At 34.0% G+C, this 15587-nt stretch overlaps 1 protein-coding gene across 1 annotated transcript in view; it reads right to left on the bottom strand.

Annotated features, from left to right (window-relative positions):
• Positions 1 to 15098, bottom strand: part of ABCB5 (ATP binding cassette subfamily B member 5) — a 124908-nt gene extending 109810 nt beyond the window's left edge. Inside the window, exons 1-4 of the mRNA XM_055314751.1 lie at positions 15046 to 15098; positions 11191 to 11245; positions 9214 to 9364; positions 4511 to 4565 (exon numbers count right to left, since the gene is read on the bottom strand). Of these exons, the coding sequence (XP_055170726.1) occupies positions 4511 to 4565; positions 9214 to 9364; positions 11191 to 11245; positions 15046 to 15098 (314 nt within the window). The remainder of the gene's footprint in view (positions 1 to 4510; positions 4566 to 9213; positions 9365 to 11190; positions 11246 to 15045) is intronic.
• Positions 15099 to 15587: the final 489 nt, after the last annotated feature.

The following is a 15587-nucleotide window of genomic DNA, read 5'->3' as shown; positions in this document are numbered from 1 at the left end:
CACATAGAAAAAGAATTTCAAGTTGTTCTATGAGGCAAGTAAACAGGGTGATAAGTCACAGAATAACCAGTAGGTAGAGGTAGGTTGGGAGAGCTAGTGCAGATAGAGTGGTTAAGAAAAATGTTTTTGAGGAAGTGATATTAAATCTCGGATCCAAAAGGCAAAATGGAGCCAGATATAAAAAAAGCAAGAAAAGTATATTCTAGGGAGAGAGAAAAATAAGGTCTGAGGCAGGAAAAAGTCAGCATGTTCCAGAACAAAAATTCCAAAGTGGCATGAAATGATTAGGTCAGAGAATTTAGCAAATATTGTAGGGTAGCCACAGTGCATTGCACAGGTTTTATTTTAAGAAAAAATGTAGAGAATCTAAGCTCAGGATGACCTTACCAGTTCAACTTCTAAAAAGATCACTCTGACTCCTCTATGGAGAATGAATGGAAGTGAAAGCAATGGAAGTAGGCAGTTTAGTTAGGAAGCTATTGTACTGGTCAGTGTGAGAAGGATAGGGACTTAGATGAAGATGGTGTCAGCTGATGTACAAAGAAATGGGCAGATTCTAGTTATATTTTGGAAATACAACAAACTGGAATTGCCAATGTACTGGATGTGAGGAATGCAGGAAGAGGAGAAATTAAGGATAACTCCTTAGGTTTCGATTTGAGCAACTGGGTGAATGGTGTGTCATGTACAGCCACAGGCAACTGGGAATGGAAATAGATTTGTAGGAGATATCAAGTGTTTTGATTTAGATATTTTAACACTGAGATGCCTATTAAACATCAAAGTGGAGATCAAGTAAGAAGCTGATAATGAGAGCCTGAAATTGTTGGAGCAGTCTAGGCTAGAGATGCAAAATTGAAAAGTCATCAGCTTACAGGTAATTAAAATAAAGGATTGACTTAGACTTCCCAGAGAGAGAGAGAGAGAGAGAGAGAGAGAGAGAGAATTAAGTGCAGATAAAAAAGACAGAGGTCCAAGGAATGAGCTAAGGTAGAGTGTGGGATGAAGAGAAAGAGTCTGCAAAGAAAGCTGAGGAGTAGCCATCATGGTAAGTGGAAAGCCAGGAAAGTGAAGTATCAAGGAAAACACAAAGGAACATACAATTGGTCTCCATTATTCCCAGATTCTGTGTTGGCAAATCTGCTTGCTCACTAAAGCTTATTTTTAACACCCAAATCAATACTCAGATGTCTTCATTGTTACTCATGGACATGCACAGAGTGTAAAAAATCTGAGTTGCCCAGCAAAGATGTTCACAGCTGAGGTTAAACAAGGCAACATTCTGCTTTCTTGCTTCAGCTTTCACATTATAGTCTATGTAGTGCCACATTTTTCTAATTTTTGTATTTTTGTCTTATTTTTGATGATTTCACTATTTAAAATGACTCTTAAGCACCATGCTTAAGTGCTGTCTGTCTAGTATTCTTAAGTGTAAGAGAGCTGTGATGTGTCCTATGGAGAAAATATATGTGTTAGATAGGTGTCATGTGGGCATGAGTTATATAGTGCTATTGACTATGAATTCAATGTTGATGAATCAACAATATATATTAAATAAGTTGTCTTTAAATATAAATATACATAAAATGAGGTTATGCTTTGAGTGATGAAAATGTGACCAGAGGCTCACAGGAACTTAACTTTGCATTTACTCTACAAATAATGGTTTAACATTTGCTAATTCAGTATTCATAACAACTTTAATAAAATAAGACTATTGCAAATAACAAGAATTGACTACTTTCTAGTAAGTGAGACTATATAAGGACAGCATGAAACACTATAGATTTAATAAAAGTAATCTTACTGAATTTATTTTAATGTTTTAGGGAAAATGTTTATAATATTGCAAGAGGAATGGATTATAAAAGCAAATCAAAAGAAGAAATGCACGATCTGTACACTGGGAACTACAAAACACTGTTGGGTGAAATTAAAGAAGATCTAAATAAACAGAGAGGTAATCCATGCTCATGGATGGAAGACTCAATGTTGTTAAGATGAAAATATCCTCAAATTGATATATAGGTTCAGTGCAATCCCTGTCAAAAATTCCAGTAGGCTTTTTGGCAGAAATTGGAAAGATGATCCTAAAATGTACACAGATATGAACAGAACTCTGAAGAACCAAGGTAATTTTTAAAAAGAACAAAGTTGGGGAACTTATATTTCCTGATTTTATTTATTTGTTTGTTTATTTTCTAAAACTGCACTAATCAAGATAGTATGATACTAGCATAAGAATAGGTATATCAATAAATGCAACAAAACTGAGAGAACAGAAACTTAAAAGTTTTGTGCTTCAAAAGAAACCTTTAATAAAATGAAAAGACTAGCTACAGACTAGAAGAAAGTATTTGCCAATCACACATATAACAAAGAATTTGTATCTAGAATTTATAAAATAGAATTTTCATAATTCAGTGAGACAAATGGCATAATTAAAAAATAGGCAGAATATTTGAACAAATTATTTAACCAAAAATATATGAATGTCTAAAAAGTAATTTAAAAAGTGCTCATTATTAGTCACTGGAGAAATGCAAGTTAAAGACACAATATGATACCACTTCACTCCTACTACCATGACTACAATAAAAAAGACATATAATAATTAAATGTTGACAAGAATGTGGAGAAACTAGAACCCTCATACACTGCTGGTAAGAAAGCAAAATGGTGTAGCCACTTTGGAAAACAGTGTGGCAGTTTCTTAAAAGGACAAACATAACTTATCATATGACCCAGCACTTCTACTCCTAGATAACTACCCAAGAGAAATAAAAACATATGTACACACAAAAACTTTCGAAAATAGCATAGGTGGAATAAAATTCTTTGGTTCCTGATTATATTACCTTGTCCTCATGAAGAAAGAAGATACAAAGCAATGATTCCCAGAAATATGTTCATCAAAATATTAGTTCCACAGGATGTTACCAGGTGTTTGGGGAAAAAATTGGTTTTATAGTCAAATAGGTTTTAATAACTTGTTGTAAAAGGAGTTTTACTACACTTATCTGTCCTGTGTATCTAAAAGGTGGCTATTATATATAGCATTTTCAAAACCAGTTTGACAATGGAACCTTTTTTTGTCATGTATCCCAAACACTCTAAAATAGAACACCAGTTTAAGCAACAATAACATAATACTATAGTATAAATGTTAATAATTTTTTGTAAATTTTGTAACCTTTTAATAATTGTACACAGACATATCTTTTCATTTTATTCTCATTTATTATTATCTGTTCTTTAAAAGGATGCTCCTATTTTTAAAAGTTCCAAACTTCTTTGTAATAAATTCAAATTTCATGATTATACTTCAGAACCTCGGTTTAACACTGTAGGAAAAGAATTTAGTAGAAGGCAATACACTGGATTTCAATCAGGAATTTTCAAAAGAACCAATATAAAGGAATTTTATGTAAAAGTTGCTAAAACAAACAAACAACAACAAAAAAAGTTGCTAAAACCCAGACCTGTTTCCCAAAGTTGAGGTTGCAGCAAAATACAACTAGAGGGGGTGCTATTCACATTGCATAGAATAGCAGTGTACAATAGAACTTTCTGTGACGAAGAAAATGTTCCTTATCTGTGATATACAAGATGGCATCAGCCAAATGTGGCTACTGAACACTTAAAATGTGACTGAGAATGAGAAACTACTTAGATTTTATGCAATTTTAATTAATTCAAATTTAGATAGCCATATGTAGCTGTGACTAACATACTAGACAGTGCAGATCAAGAATTATGGCCCAGAGAGTTTCACTGCAATATGATAGATGTCTCTTGGGTTGTGCAAATGCAGGCTTCAGTTTTGGGAGAAAAATGAGGCATCACTTAGGTCTGTAGCAAAAACTCTCATAATTTTAGTGAGACACTACTGAAGTGCAGTGAATATACTTAATAAAGCAGCACCTAACAAACCCAACACATGACAAAGGAAGCGATAGTATTTAATACATAAACTACACAAACTGAATGTCCTTATAAATTATTTACTTCGGATTTTACAATTTTTAGTTTGAATACATTGCCATAATAGTCTGAATAATTAGTCTTCAAAATTAGTCAATAAAACTTTACTGTTTCTGTTTATCAAATTATTTTATTATTTTTATTATTTGTTGCACATGACTTTCTAGTTTTTAAAGCTTATACAAGTAACATTTTTCTATAAGGTATGTAAGGAATATAATTTGAAAAAAAAGGAAAAACAAGTCCTTTAGCCTTTAGGATATGTACCTTCAATTCTAGGAGGCAAAATTAGTCTAAAAATGAAAATACAAAAATAAATTTTCTGTTGATGGCAATTCTGTCAAATAAAGCACATGAACTTACATATCAGGGAAAAAATTATGTGATAGTTATATTTTCTGTATCTAATGAAAGAAAAAGACATGTTTGTTTAATTACTTACATGTAATATTAATGATCAAACCTCAGTTTTTTCCTTTTAAGTAGCACATAATAAACATAATATCAACATTTTATTTGGACTTACATAATAATATCTTCATTCAGCTTCTCTTGAAACTGAGTACAATTCTGGTAATTTGCTGTAAAACAGTATTTTAAATTATGAGGGCAATTAATTTATAATTGACTATACTGTTTCATACATAGCCCTCCAAAACAAAAATAATGCATTCTCAAGAATAGACTAATAATCTTAGATTTATAATCATTTTAACTTCCTATTCTTTAAGCTTAAAATTTAAACTATTATCTCTGGTCCCAAAAAGGACTCATGCAATGTGAAAAATTATAATGAAATATTAACCATGTAGCTCCAACCTGGAAAAAATTCTTTAGGACATCTCTGATTTCAGATAACAGTTGTATAAGTAATAGTAATAGAACTCACATTTCCTGCTGAGATTATGCATTTAGAATCCAGTTTGAGATACCACAGGGAATAATTTAGAAAGTCCAAGAAAAGCAAGAACATATGTGAAAGTTCTAGAAGTAATAGTCATAGCAAAAATTTAAGTGAAGCTCATTGAAATATGTTGGGTATAATAAGGATGCAACACAATAAAACAGTATTTAAATCACCTTTGGGTTATAAGTTTTACATATATATATATAAAGTTTTATATATATGTATATGTAAACTTTTCTATGTATCCTCTAGTAGAAAATATATCACACATGAATAATATGGTCATGATTTCACAAACAGCACAAAACACAGGACAATATCCACTATCATAATTTTCTTTCTTAAACCTCTATAATAACTTTTTTATCCTAGATTTTTTAATTTATTTATTTTAGATAGAGATCATGAGTACAAGCATGGGGAGGGGCAGAGAGAATCTCAAGCAGACTCTGTGCTCAGGGCGGAGCCTGACATGGGGCTGGATCTCACAACTCTGAGATCACCACCTGAACCAAAATCAAGAGTTGGGTGCTTAACTGACTGAGCTCCCCAGGTACCTTCAAAACCTCCATAATGAATATTTGAAAACCATTCCAGACACCTTGTCTATTCTTTTACATAACCACAATGACATCACATATGATAATGTCTACAATCTTTACTTATATGCAAAAAATAATTTTCCCATTATTCCATTTATAGAATTATGGTAGGGAAAAAATTTAAAGCAGTTTATTCCATATATTAGAGTTAATGGAAGTACTAAACTGTAGTGGAAAGTTTTGATGAGATTAACTGAGCTAATAAATAGAATATACATTATTTCTAAAAATGGTACCTAAATTACATAAAAATGGCATATTATTATTTTGGTGATTATATTAATAGAGGTAATATGTGTAGGAGCAATATAATCCTCCTTTACATTCCTCCAGACAATCAATGTTAAGTTGAAGGTATATTGTTTCATGACCTCACTTCTCTTTTTTAATATGTCATGATATACCGATAATATAAATACATTTATTTATTTTTTAAAACTTTTTATTTTTTTAAAGATTTTATTTATTTATTCATGAGAGACACAGAAAGAGAGAGAGAGAGAGAGAGAGAGGGAGGGAGAGAGAGAGAGAGAGAGGCAGAGGCACAGGCAGAGGGAGAAGCAGGCTCCCTGCAGATAGCCTGATGTGGAATTTGATCTCAGGACCCTGGGATCACCCCTTGAGTTGAAGGCAGACACTCCATCACTGAACTACCCAGGTGACTTTATTTAATTTAATTTAAATTTAATTTGCCAACATACAGTATAACATCCAGCAGTCATGCTCATTTCATCACATGCCCTCCTTAATGCCCATCACCCAGTTACCCCATCCCCCACCCACCTCCCCTTCTGCAGCTCTTTATTTCCCAGAGTTAGGAGTCTCTCATGGTTTGTCTTCCTCTCTAATTTTTCTCCACTCATTTCCCTCCTTTCCTTATCATCCCTTTCACTACTACTTCTATTCCACATATGAGTGATACCATATGATAATTGTCTTACTCCAATTGACTTATTTCACTCAACATAATACCCTCCAGTTCCATCCTTGTCAATGTAAGTGGTAGGTATTCATCCTTTCTGATGGCTGGGTAATATTCCATTTATACCACCTCTTCTTTATCCATTCATCTGTTGCTAGACATCTGGACTCTTTCCATTGGCTATTGTGGACATTATTGCTATAAACACTGGAGTACACGCACCCCTTCGAATCAGCACTTTTGTATCCTTTGTATGAATACCTAGCAGTGCAATTGCTGGGCCATAGGATAGCTCTATTTTTAACATGTTGAGGAACCTCCATACTCTTTTTCACAGTGCCTGCACTAGTTTGCATTCCCACCAGTAATTTTAAGAGTGTTCCATTTTTCTCCCCATCCTCACCAACATCTGATATTTCCTGAGTTGTTCATTTTAGCCATTCTGACTAGTGTGTGTTGGTATCTCACTGTGGTTTTGATTTGTATTTCCCTGATGCTGAGTGATATTGAGGATCTTTTCATGTATCTGTTGGCCATTTGTATGTCTTCTTTGGAGAAATGTCTGTTCATGTCTTCTGCCTATATCCTGACTGCATTTTCTTTTTTGGGGGGGGGGTGTTGAGTTTGGTAAGTTCTTTACAGATTTTGGATACTAGCCCCTTATCTGATATGTCATTTATGAGTATCTTCTTCCATTCTGTAGGTTGCCGTTTAGTTTTGTTGATTGTTTCCTTTGCCATACAAAGCTTTTTATCCTGATGAAGTCCCAAAAGTTCATTTTTGCTTTTGTTTCCATTGCCTCTGAAGATGTGTCTAGCAAGAAGTTGCTGTGGCCAAGGTCAAAGAGGTTGCTGCCTGTATTCTCCTCTAGGATTTTGATGGATTCCTGTCTCACGTTTAGGTCTTTCATCTATTTTGAGTTTATTTTTGTGTATGGTATTAGAAAAGTGGTCCAGTTTCATTCTTCTGCATGTGGCTGTCCAATTTTCGCAACACCATTGTTGAAGAGACTATCTATCTTTCTTCCATTGGGTATTCTTTCCTGCTTTGTTGAAGATTAGTTAATCATAGAGTTGAGGGTCCATTTCTGGGTTCTCTATTGTGTTCCATTGATCGATGTGTCTGTTTCTGTGCCGGTACCATACTGCCTTGATGATTACAGTTTTGTAATAGAGCTTAAAGTCTGGAATTGTGATGCCTCCAGCTTTGGTTTTCTTTTTAACATTACTTTGGCTATTTGAGGTCTTTTCTAGTTCCATGCAAATTTTAGGATTGTTTGTTCCAGCTCTGTGAAAAATGCTGGTGGTATTTCGATAGAGATTGAATTGAATGTGTGGATAAATTTGGGTAGCATAGACATTTTAATAATATTTGTTCTTCCAATCCATGAGAATGGAATATTTTTCCAATTCTTTGTGTCTTCCTCAATTTCTTTAGTGTTCTATAGTTTTCAGAGTTAGATCTTTTACCTCTTTGGTTAGGTTTATTCCTAATATCTTATGGTTTTTGGTACAATTGTAAATTGGATTGATTCCATAATTTCTTTTTCTGCTACTTCATTGTTAGTGTATAGAAATGCAACAGATTTCTGTGCATTGATTTTATATCCTGTGACTTTGCTGAATTCCTTATGAGTTCTAGAAATTTTTTGGTGGAGTCTTTCAGGTTTTCTACAAAGAGTATCATGTAGTCTGTGAAGACTAAAGTTTGATTTTATTTTTATTTTTTTTGTCTGATTGCTGAAGCTAGGACTTCCAGTACTATGTTGAATAACAGTGGTGAGAGTGGACCATATCAAGATAGTACAGGTTTTAATGACACACTTTAATGACACACTCAGCTAAAATAAATAGCTATAAGGATGCTTCCTACTTTGTAATTTTGGGGAAAAACACAAAATCAGGGAATTACTAATATTTATAATATCTATCAGATTAAAAAAAGACTATAGATACTCAGCATGTCTGTGCATAGAATTGCTGGACTTACATCTAAAGAATGTTACTTCAAGGATATGACCCTGAAATAGGTTAATACAAAGGTAATGATGACATCATTACATCATTACATCATTACATGATGACATGAAGGACATCTACAGTTATGGGAACTACAACCCCCCTTTCTTCCCCACACATGATTGTTAGATTTCCCTCCTATCTTTATTCAGGGTTTTTGTCTCTAACACCATCATTTTCTGCAAGTTCATTTTGGCTTCCTTGCTGCATTGTGTTCTACAATGCCATGCATGTCTATATGCTATTAATGAAACCCTAATCAGCAGAGAGATTTTGTCATTTTTGATTTCTCCTTTTTAAAGGGTGTATTATAGAGAAGTGCCCTGGAATAGCCCAAGCCTTTGGTTAAATCATGGTGTATGATCACTACTTCTGATAGAAAATTTTTTAATTTCCTAGAGAGAAAAGTTGAGGTAAACTAAGTCTCAGATGATTTTTATATACCATGACTGGTTAGCTCCTGGGTCTCCAGCTTACTGATTTTTGGACATGTCAGCTTCCACAATGGCATGAATCAATTCCTTAAAATAAATTTCCTTCTCTCTGTCCCTCTCTCCATATATATATATACACACATAAATTCACATCTTATTGATTCTGTTTCTTTGACACATGTTAATACAAATTTTGGTTCTTTAGTCCCTGGCAATATAAAAGAATAAATGACTTACATACATATTTTGTAGATACTGTTTGACAATACAAAAATCTGTATTATGAGATGTTTTATTTGAAGCTTTTGGGTTCCCAGAAATACAGGAAAATACATGTTGTACTCACTTGTATTGGTTTTGACTAGACATCCACTAATAAGGTTATCACTCATTTTTCCTAAAATCAGTGACATTACAGGAAGACAGGCTCCATTTACTAGTGATGCCAGTAATCCCAGGATCATTAGTGTGATGTCCAGTCCATTTGCAAAGCGGAACTTAGGAAAACAAAACATAGTAGCATTATAGCTATAAAAAACAAAAACAAAATGAGCCTATAGTTTTTGTCATCAAGTAAATGCTATTTTATAAACTAAAAGACTAAATAAATGTATAAAATCATGGAAAAGTATTTGTAAACAAAGTAAAAAAAATCTCTGAGCTTAAGGATTTACAATGTATTTTGAAGAAGTGTTGAAAAATATAAAGCAGCAAAATAAGTGTAAATTATACATCTGTAATAATAACTATCATACAGGTCAGACCAGATGTGGGTAGGAATCAGAAACTTCCTTCCATTTGGTTGATTCTGAAGTAAGGTAATATATGTTGAAACACTGCAAGACAGTATCTTGGTTTATAGACAGGTGAACTTCAAACTCTCAATTCCTTAGGCTTATCAACATCATAGCAATGATACAACTAAGTGCAGTGAACAGTAACCGTGCAGTAAAAATTAGTTCATCAAATGTAATAAATTATATTTTTCATTCTTATTTTAAATTCCTTGGATTTTTTTTTCTACTTAGGACAACATCTATTCTTTAAATAAGGATGTATAGTAATTTACAATGCTATTTAGAATAAGAAAGAAATAACTGAAAGCCAAATATTGAATACTTTGTATTCTATTCTATGCAAGATTCCAACAATGCTATTCCAAAAAAAAACCATGAACAAAACTTGAAAATATGGATTATTTATCTTACTGAGAAGTCAAGATAAAATTTAGTGATATTAAAATTAAATTAGATTTATATAATAGCAAGAAGAACTTTTACATATTTTATGAGTGGTGGCTGAAAAAATTGAAAATTTTTTCGTATGATAGATAATAAATATCTATAAATATTTATGGAGTAACTGCTACAGTATTATGGTGGTACTTCAGATGATATGAGGGTATCTGCTCCTCCACCTTCCTCCAGAATAGTGTGTTATTTTCTTGATAAAGTTTATCATATTCTGCAACATCCCAGGGTTTTTAGAATTTGACTTCTGAAAAAGTAGGTACTGTTTTATGTGAATTACTAATGACATTGACAGCCAGAATGACACAGAGATTAGAGTAGGTAGAGGAGTTGTTTTGGGAACATATTCCTGAAAATCTTCCTTGAACATAATCCTAAAGAAATGTGCTCATATACTTTTTTATGTATAAGTTTGACAAAATATTTATATAATTATTTTTTATTTCAAATTATTTTTATTTTATTTTATTTTTTTTTATTTATGATAGTCACAGAGAGAGAGAGAGGCAGAGACATAGGCAGAGGGAGAAGCAGGCTCCATGCACCGGGAGCCCGACGAGGGATTCAATCCCGGGTCTCCAGGATTGCGCCCTGGGCCAAAGGCAGGCGCCAAACCACTGTGCCACCCAGGGATCCCTATTTTTTATTTCAAAAGAATTCATAGTTTAAACATAACAAGCAACTTATAACGATGCATTTTCATTAGAAAATATTGAAACATAAACATAAAGTAGCAAAAATCACTCACAATTTAATTCCCCACCACTCAGAAATAGCCTCTGTAACATTTATGCATTGCACATATACACATTCATTTTTTTTTGTTTTTTTTTTGAAAAATTGGGATCAATTTTGCAATATTGTATATTGTAAAAATATTGTGTTTATTTTCTTATCCTTATTATGGAAATATTGGGTTAATTATATTTTTTTTCCTATTGGAGACAATATTTTGATTAATTATTTTTTAAATTCCCTTTTACCCTCCAACGGATGTAATCAATCATTTTATGCACTACAGAAAGTTCCCTAAAATTTTCAGATATACATACTTGCTAGGTGATTTCACTTACTATCTCAATAGGTCCAACAGCTTGTTTTCTTACTTTGGGTAGTTCTTGTGGTTTTCTGGAAAACAAAATTTCCAGATGAAAAGGTTTACAATGTGAATATAATTTGCAAAATTTTCCAATTGAAATTGTTCTGAAGTATCAAATTTCACTTTTTTTTTCTTTTTTAAAGATTTATTTATTTATGATGGACATAGAGAGAGAGAGAGGGTCAGAAACACCGGAGGAGGGACAAGCAGGCTCCATGCCGGTAGCCCGACGCGGGACTCGATCCTGGGACTCCAGGATCGCGCCCTGGGCCAAAGGCAGGCGCTAAACCCCCGAGCCACCCAGGGATCCCCCTCAAATTTGACTCTTGATAGGAAATTTGTATCAACACTGAAACTTTCAAAACACATTTAATGAGGGCAGCCCTGGTGGCGCAGCGGTTTAGCACCGCCTGCAGCCAAGGGTGTGATTCTGGAGACCCGGGATCGAGTCCCACGTATGGTGCCTGCCTCTCCCTCTGCCTGTGTCTCTGCCTCTCTCTCTCTGTCTCTATGAATAAATAAATAAAATCTTAAAAAAAACACCTTTAATTATACACGGTACAAAGATTTTTATTATAATCACTGGGAAAGTTAAGTTGTCACTGGCTATCTCTACATTAGTTAGGGTAATAACTGAAGGCATACCTTTGGAATAGAGTTCTTTAAATTGTAGTAAAATACATACACCATCTGAATTAATTTTAAGTGTGCAGTTCCTTAATATTAAGTACATTCATATTGTGCTACCATCACCACCATCCATCCACAGAACTCTTCATCTTGAAAAACTGGCTCTGTACCAATTAAACTGTAATCCCTTTTCTCTCTTGCCTCCGTCTTCTGGCAACTATCCTTCTATTTTCTATTTCTGTGAATCTGACTACTTTAGGTGGAACCATATAGTATTTTGTTCTTGTAAGTGGAACCATATAGTATTTTGTAAGTGGAACCATATAGTATTTTGTTCTTTTCTGTTGGGTTTATTTCACTTAGCATAGTATCTTCAATGTTCAGCTATGTTGCAGGGCATGTCAGAAGTTTTCTCCTTTTTAAAGCTGATTATTATTCCATTGTATGTATGTACTGCATTTTGTTTATTTTTCCAACTATTCATCAGTCAATGAACACTTCAGAGTGCTGCCACTTTTTGGCTACTGTGAATAATGCTGCTATGAATACAGGAGTACAAATATATTTTCAAGTCAAGTCCCTGCTTTCAATTATTTTGGGTATATAACCAAGATTAGAATTGCTGAATCACATGATAATTCCATTTTTATTTTTTTGAGAAACCATCATATTGTTTTCCATAGCATCATTTCACATTCCTATCAACCATGCACATGGTTTCTCTACATCCTCATCAACAGTTGGTATTTTCTATTTTATTTTAATAGCATCTATCTTAATGGGTATAAGGTGGTGGATCAGAGTGTTTTTTTTTAAGATTTTATTTATTTATTTGAGAGAGAGAGAGAGAGAGAATGAGCAGGGGGAGGGGCAGAGGAAGAGAGAGAAGCAGACTCCTTGCTGAGTAGTGAGTCTGATGCGGGGCTGCTTGATCCCAGGACCCTGAGATCATGACCTGAACTGAAGGCAGACACTCAACCAACTGAGCCACCCAGGTACCCCTGGATAAGAGTTTTTAAGCTTCTGCAACAAACTGCACAAGAGCAACTGGATCATATTTCAAGAAAGTCCAGATGAGGGATGCCTGGGTGGTTCAGCGGTTGAGCATCTGCCTCTGGCTCAGTGCGTGATCCCGGGATCCAAGATCCAGTCCCACATCGGGCTCCCTGTATGGAGGCTGCTTCTCCCTCTGCCTATGTCTCTGCCTCTCTCTCTGTGTTTCTCATGAATAAATAAATAAATCTTAAAACAAAGAAGGTCCAGATGAAAACTGTAAATTGTATTCATTGGTTTCAGGGAAATTTGTCAATGAAATACACATACACATAGATTCTTTACCTTTTTATTTTGTATTTTGCTACCTCTATATCCTATGGTGTACATTAAAATTTTTTTAATTTAAATTCAATTTAGTTAACATATAGTGTATCATTAGCTTCAGGGGAAGAATTTAGTGATTCATCAGTTGTATATAACATTCAGCAGTCATTATATCAAATGGCCTCCTTAATGCTCATCACCCAAGTACCCTACCCCACCCCTCCTCCAGCAACCCTGTGTCTTCTCTATAGTTAAGTCTCTATGGTTTGCCTCCCTCTTTTTTGTCTTATTTTATTTTTCCTTGCCTTCCCCTATGTTCATCTATGTTGTTTCTTAAATTCCACATATGAGTAAAATCATATGGTATTTTATTGTTCTCTGACAGTCTTATTTCATTTGGCATAATACCCTCTAGTTCCATCCATGTTGTTGCAAATGGCAGGATTTCATTCTTTTTGATGGCTGAGTAATATTCCATTGTATAAGTATACCACCTCTTCATTATCCATTCATCTTTTGATGGACATCTGGGCTGTTTCCATAGTTTGGCTATTGTGGATATTACTGCTATAAATGCTGGGGTGCACATGCCTCTTTGAATCAGCACTTTCGTATCCTTTGTATTAATACCTAGTAGTGCAATTGCTGGGCTATAGGGTAGCTCTATTTTTAACTTTTTAAGGAGCCTCCATACTCTTTTCCACAGTGCCTGCACCAGTGTGCATTCTCACCAACAGCACACACACAAAAGATCCTTAAACATTAGTGGAAGACTGAAGGGCATCAGATTACGTTTTCTAAAAAAAACACACAGAAGGATGAACTTCTGAGTCTTCTCTTCCAGCTTTATAACATATTGTTCTATCAGCTTTGATAAATGACAAGTCACTTACTTTTATTCCCTCTGAGGTTAATAATTAAGTACTGGGCCAATCTGCTCTGAGATGTTTCATAGATGACAACAAGTGCTCTAAGAATGTGAAGCCCTTCCATTATTCCAGATGCTGATTTTAAGATTTTTAAATTTTATTATTTATGTAATCTCTACCTGGTGTGGCACTTGAACTCACAACCCCTGAGATCAAGAGACACATGCTTCTCCTGCTGTGCCAGCCATGTATCCCTCAAACACTGACTTTAAAGAGTAAGACTCAGTAATCTTTTGATAAATTTTGTTTCAGGGAAACATTTTTGTCTCCCATTGACCTTCATGAAAAAGCTCTGAAGGAGGGTTCAGGTAGTCTTTCGAAAGACTCTTTCCTATCAGAGTTGAGAGTGGAGAAGTGTACACGGAAGATATAGTGGGAACTCCCTTTCTGGCTATTTGCAGCCCTGTATTAATGAAACAGGCTACCAAAAGGGGTCCTCTTGAATTTTACAGACTATCTCTCTCAATGTAACACAATTATTATGGTAAAAGTGAAACTAAAATAGACTTTAAGCCATTTCAATTTTAAATCTATAAGTTAGTGAATTATAGGTATAGGAAATTTTTATAACATGCACACACAGATGTCCATGTAGTGAAAAAAATAATCTGAATCCAGTACTTTCTTTCATTAACTGTGCCACATGGGATGAAGGTTCCATAGAGAATTAATTGAAAATATTGAGGTATTTTTTTTCTTACACTGGTAACATAAATTCAAAAGAGAGAACTGAAGAAATAAAAGTACTAAATCAATAAATCTCATAGTTATTAACACTTCCTAAAGTCCCAATTAAGCCAACTGTAACATTGATTAAGTTGAGGTCCAGAAAAAAGCAAATAGCACTGCTATTTTTAGAAAAAAAATTAAACATTTTTGCTATAGTATTGAAAGGATAAAGTACATTTGAAGTTGCAGGACATTTTTTGTAGAACTTAGGCAAAACTTACCTATTTCTCTGATAATTTTCTTGCATCTCTTCAGCTCTTTCAGAATTTGCCATCTTATTTACAATTCAATTCTTCTGAAATATTAATAAATATATCATGACTGTGTAAAATGTCATCATGTAGTTGATATAAATAAAGCATTCTTTACATTCCTTTAGAAAAAGTGTGCTACTGAGTTTCACCCTGCCTCACCACTCTGCACTTCAACTGAAGTTTCTGGTTAGGAAGCTCATTTTTTAAGATATTATTGATTTTATGATTTTGTTGCTTCATTCTTGGCTTAGATTTGGAGCTAATAAAAATTCTAGAAATGAAATAAAAGGAAATCCAGATTCCACAGACAATGCATCTTTATTCAGGACACTGGATTTTATTCCTATTTTGCCACTGATTTGATTGTAATTAAGGAAACTTTTAAACTATGTCATGCTTAGTTTTTTCTATAAACAGTTGATGCAACAATTTCTGTAGCCAGTGGTGTGAGGGAGTAGGGCTTTCTAATTCATCAAATATAAGCAAACTAGAGCTTCTATCATGTATAA

Source organism: Nyctereutes procyonoides, unplaced genomic scaffold (genome assembly GCF_905146905.1).
Source record: "Nyctereutes procyonoides isolate TBG_1078 unplaced genomic scaffold, NYPRO_anot_genome, whole genome shotgun sequence".
Lineage (NCBI taxonomy): Eukaryota > Metazoa > Chordata > Mammalia > Carnivora > Canidae > Nyctereutes > Nyctereutes procyonoides.
The sequence above is the reverse complement of the archived record's forward strand: the minus strand, read 5'-3'. Positions and strand labels throughout refer to the sequence as shown.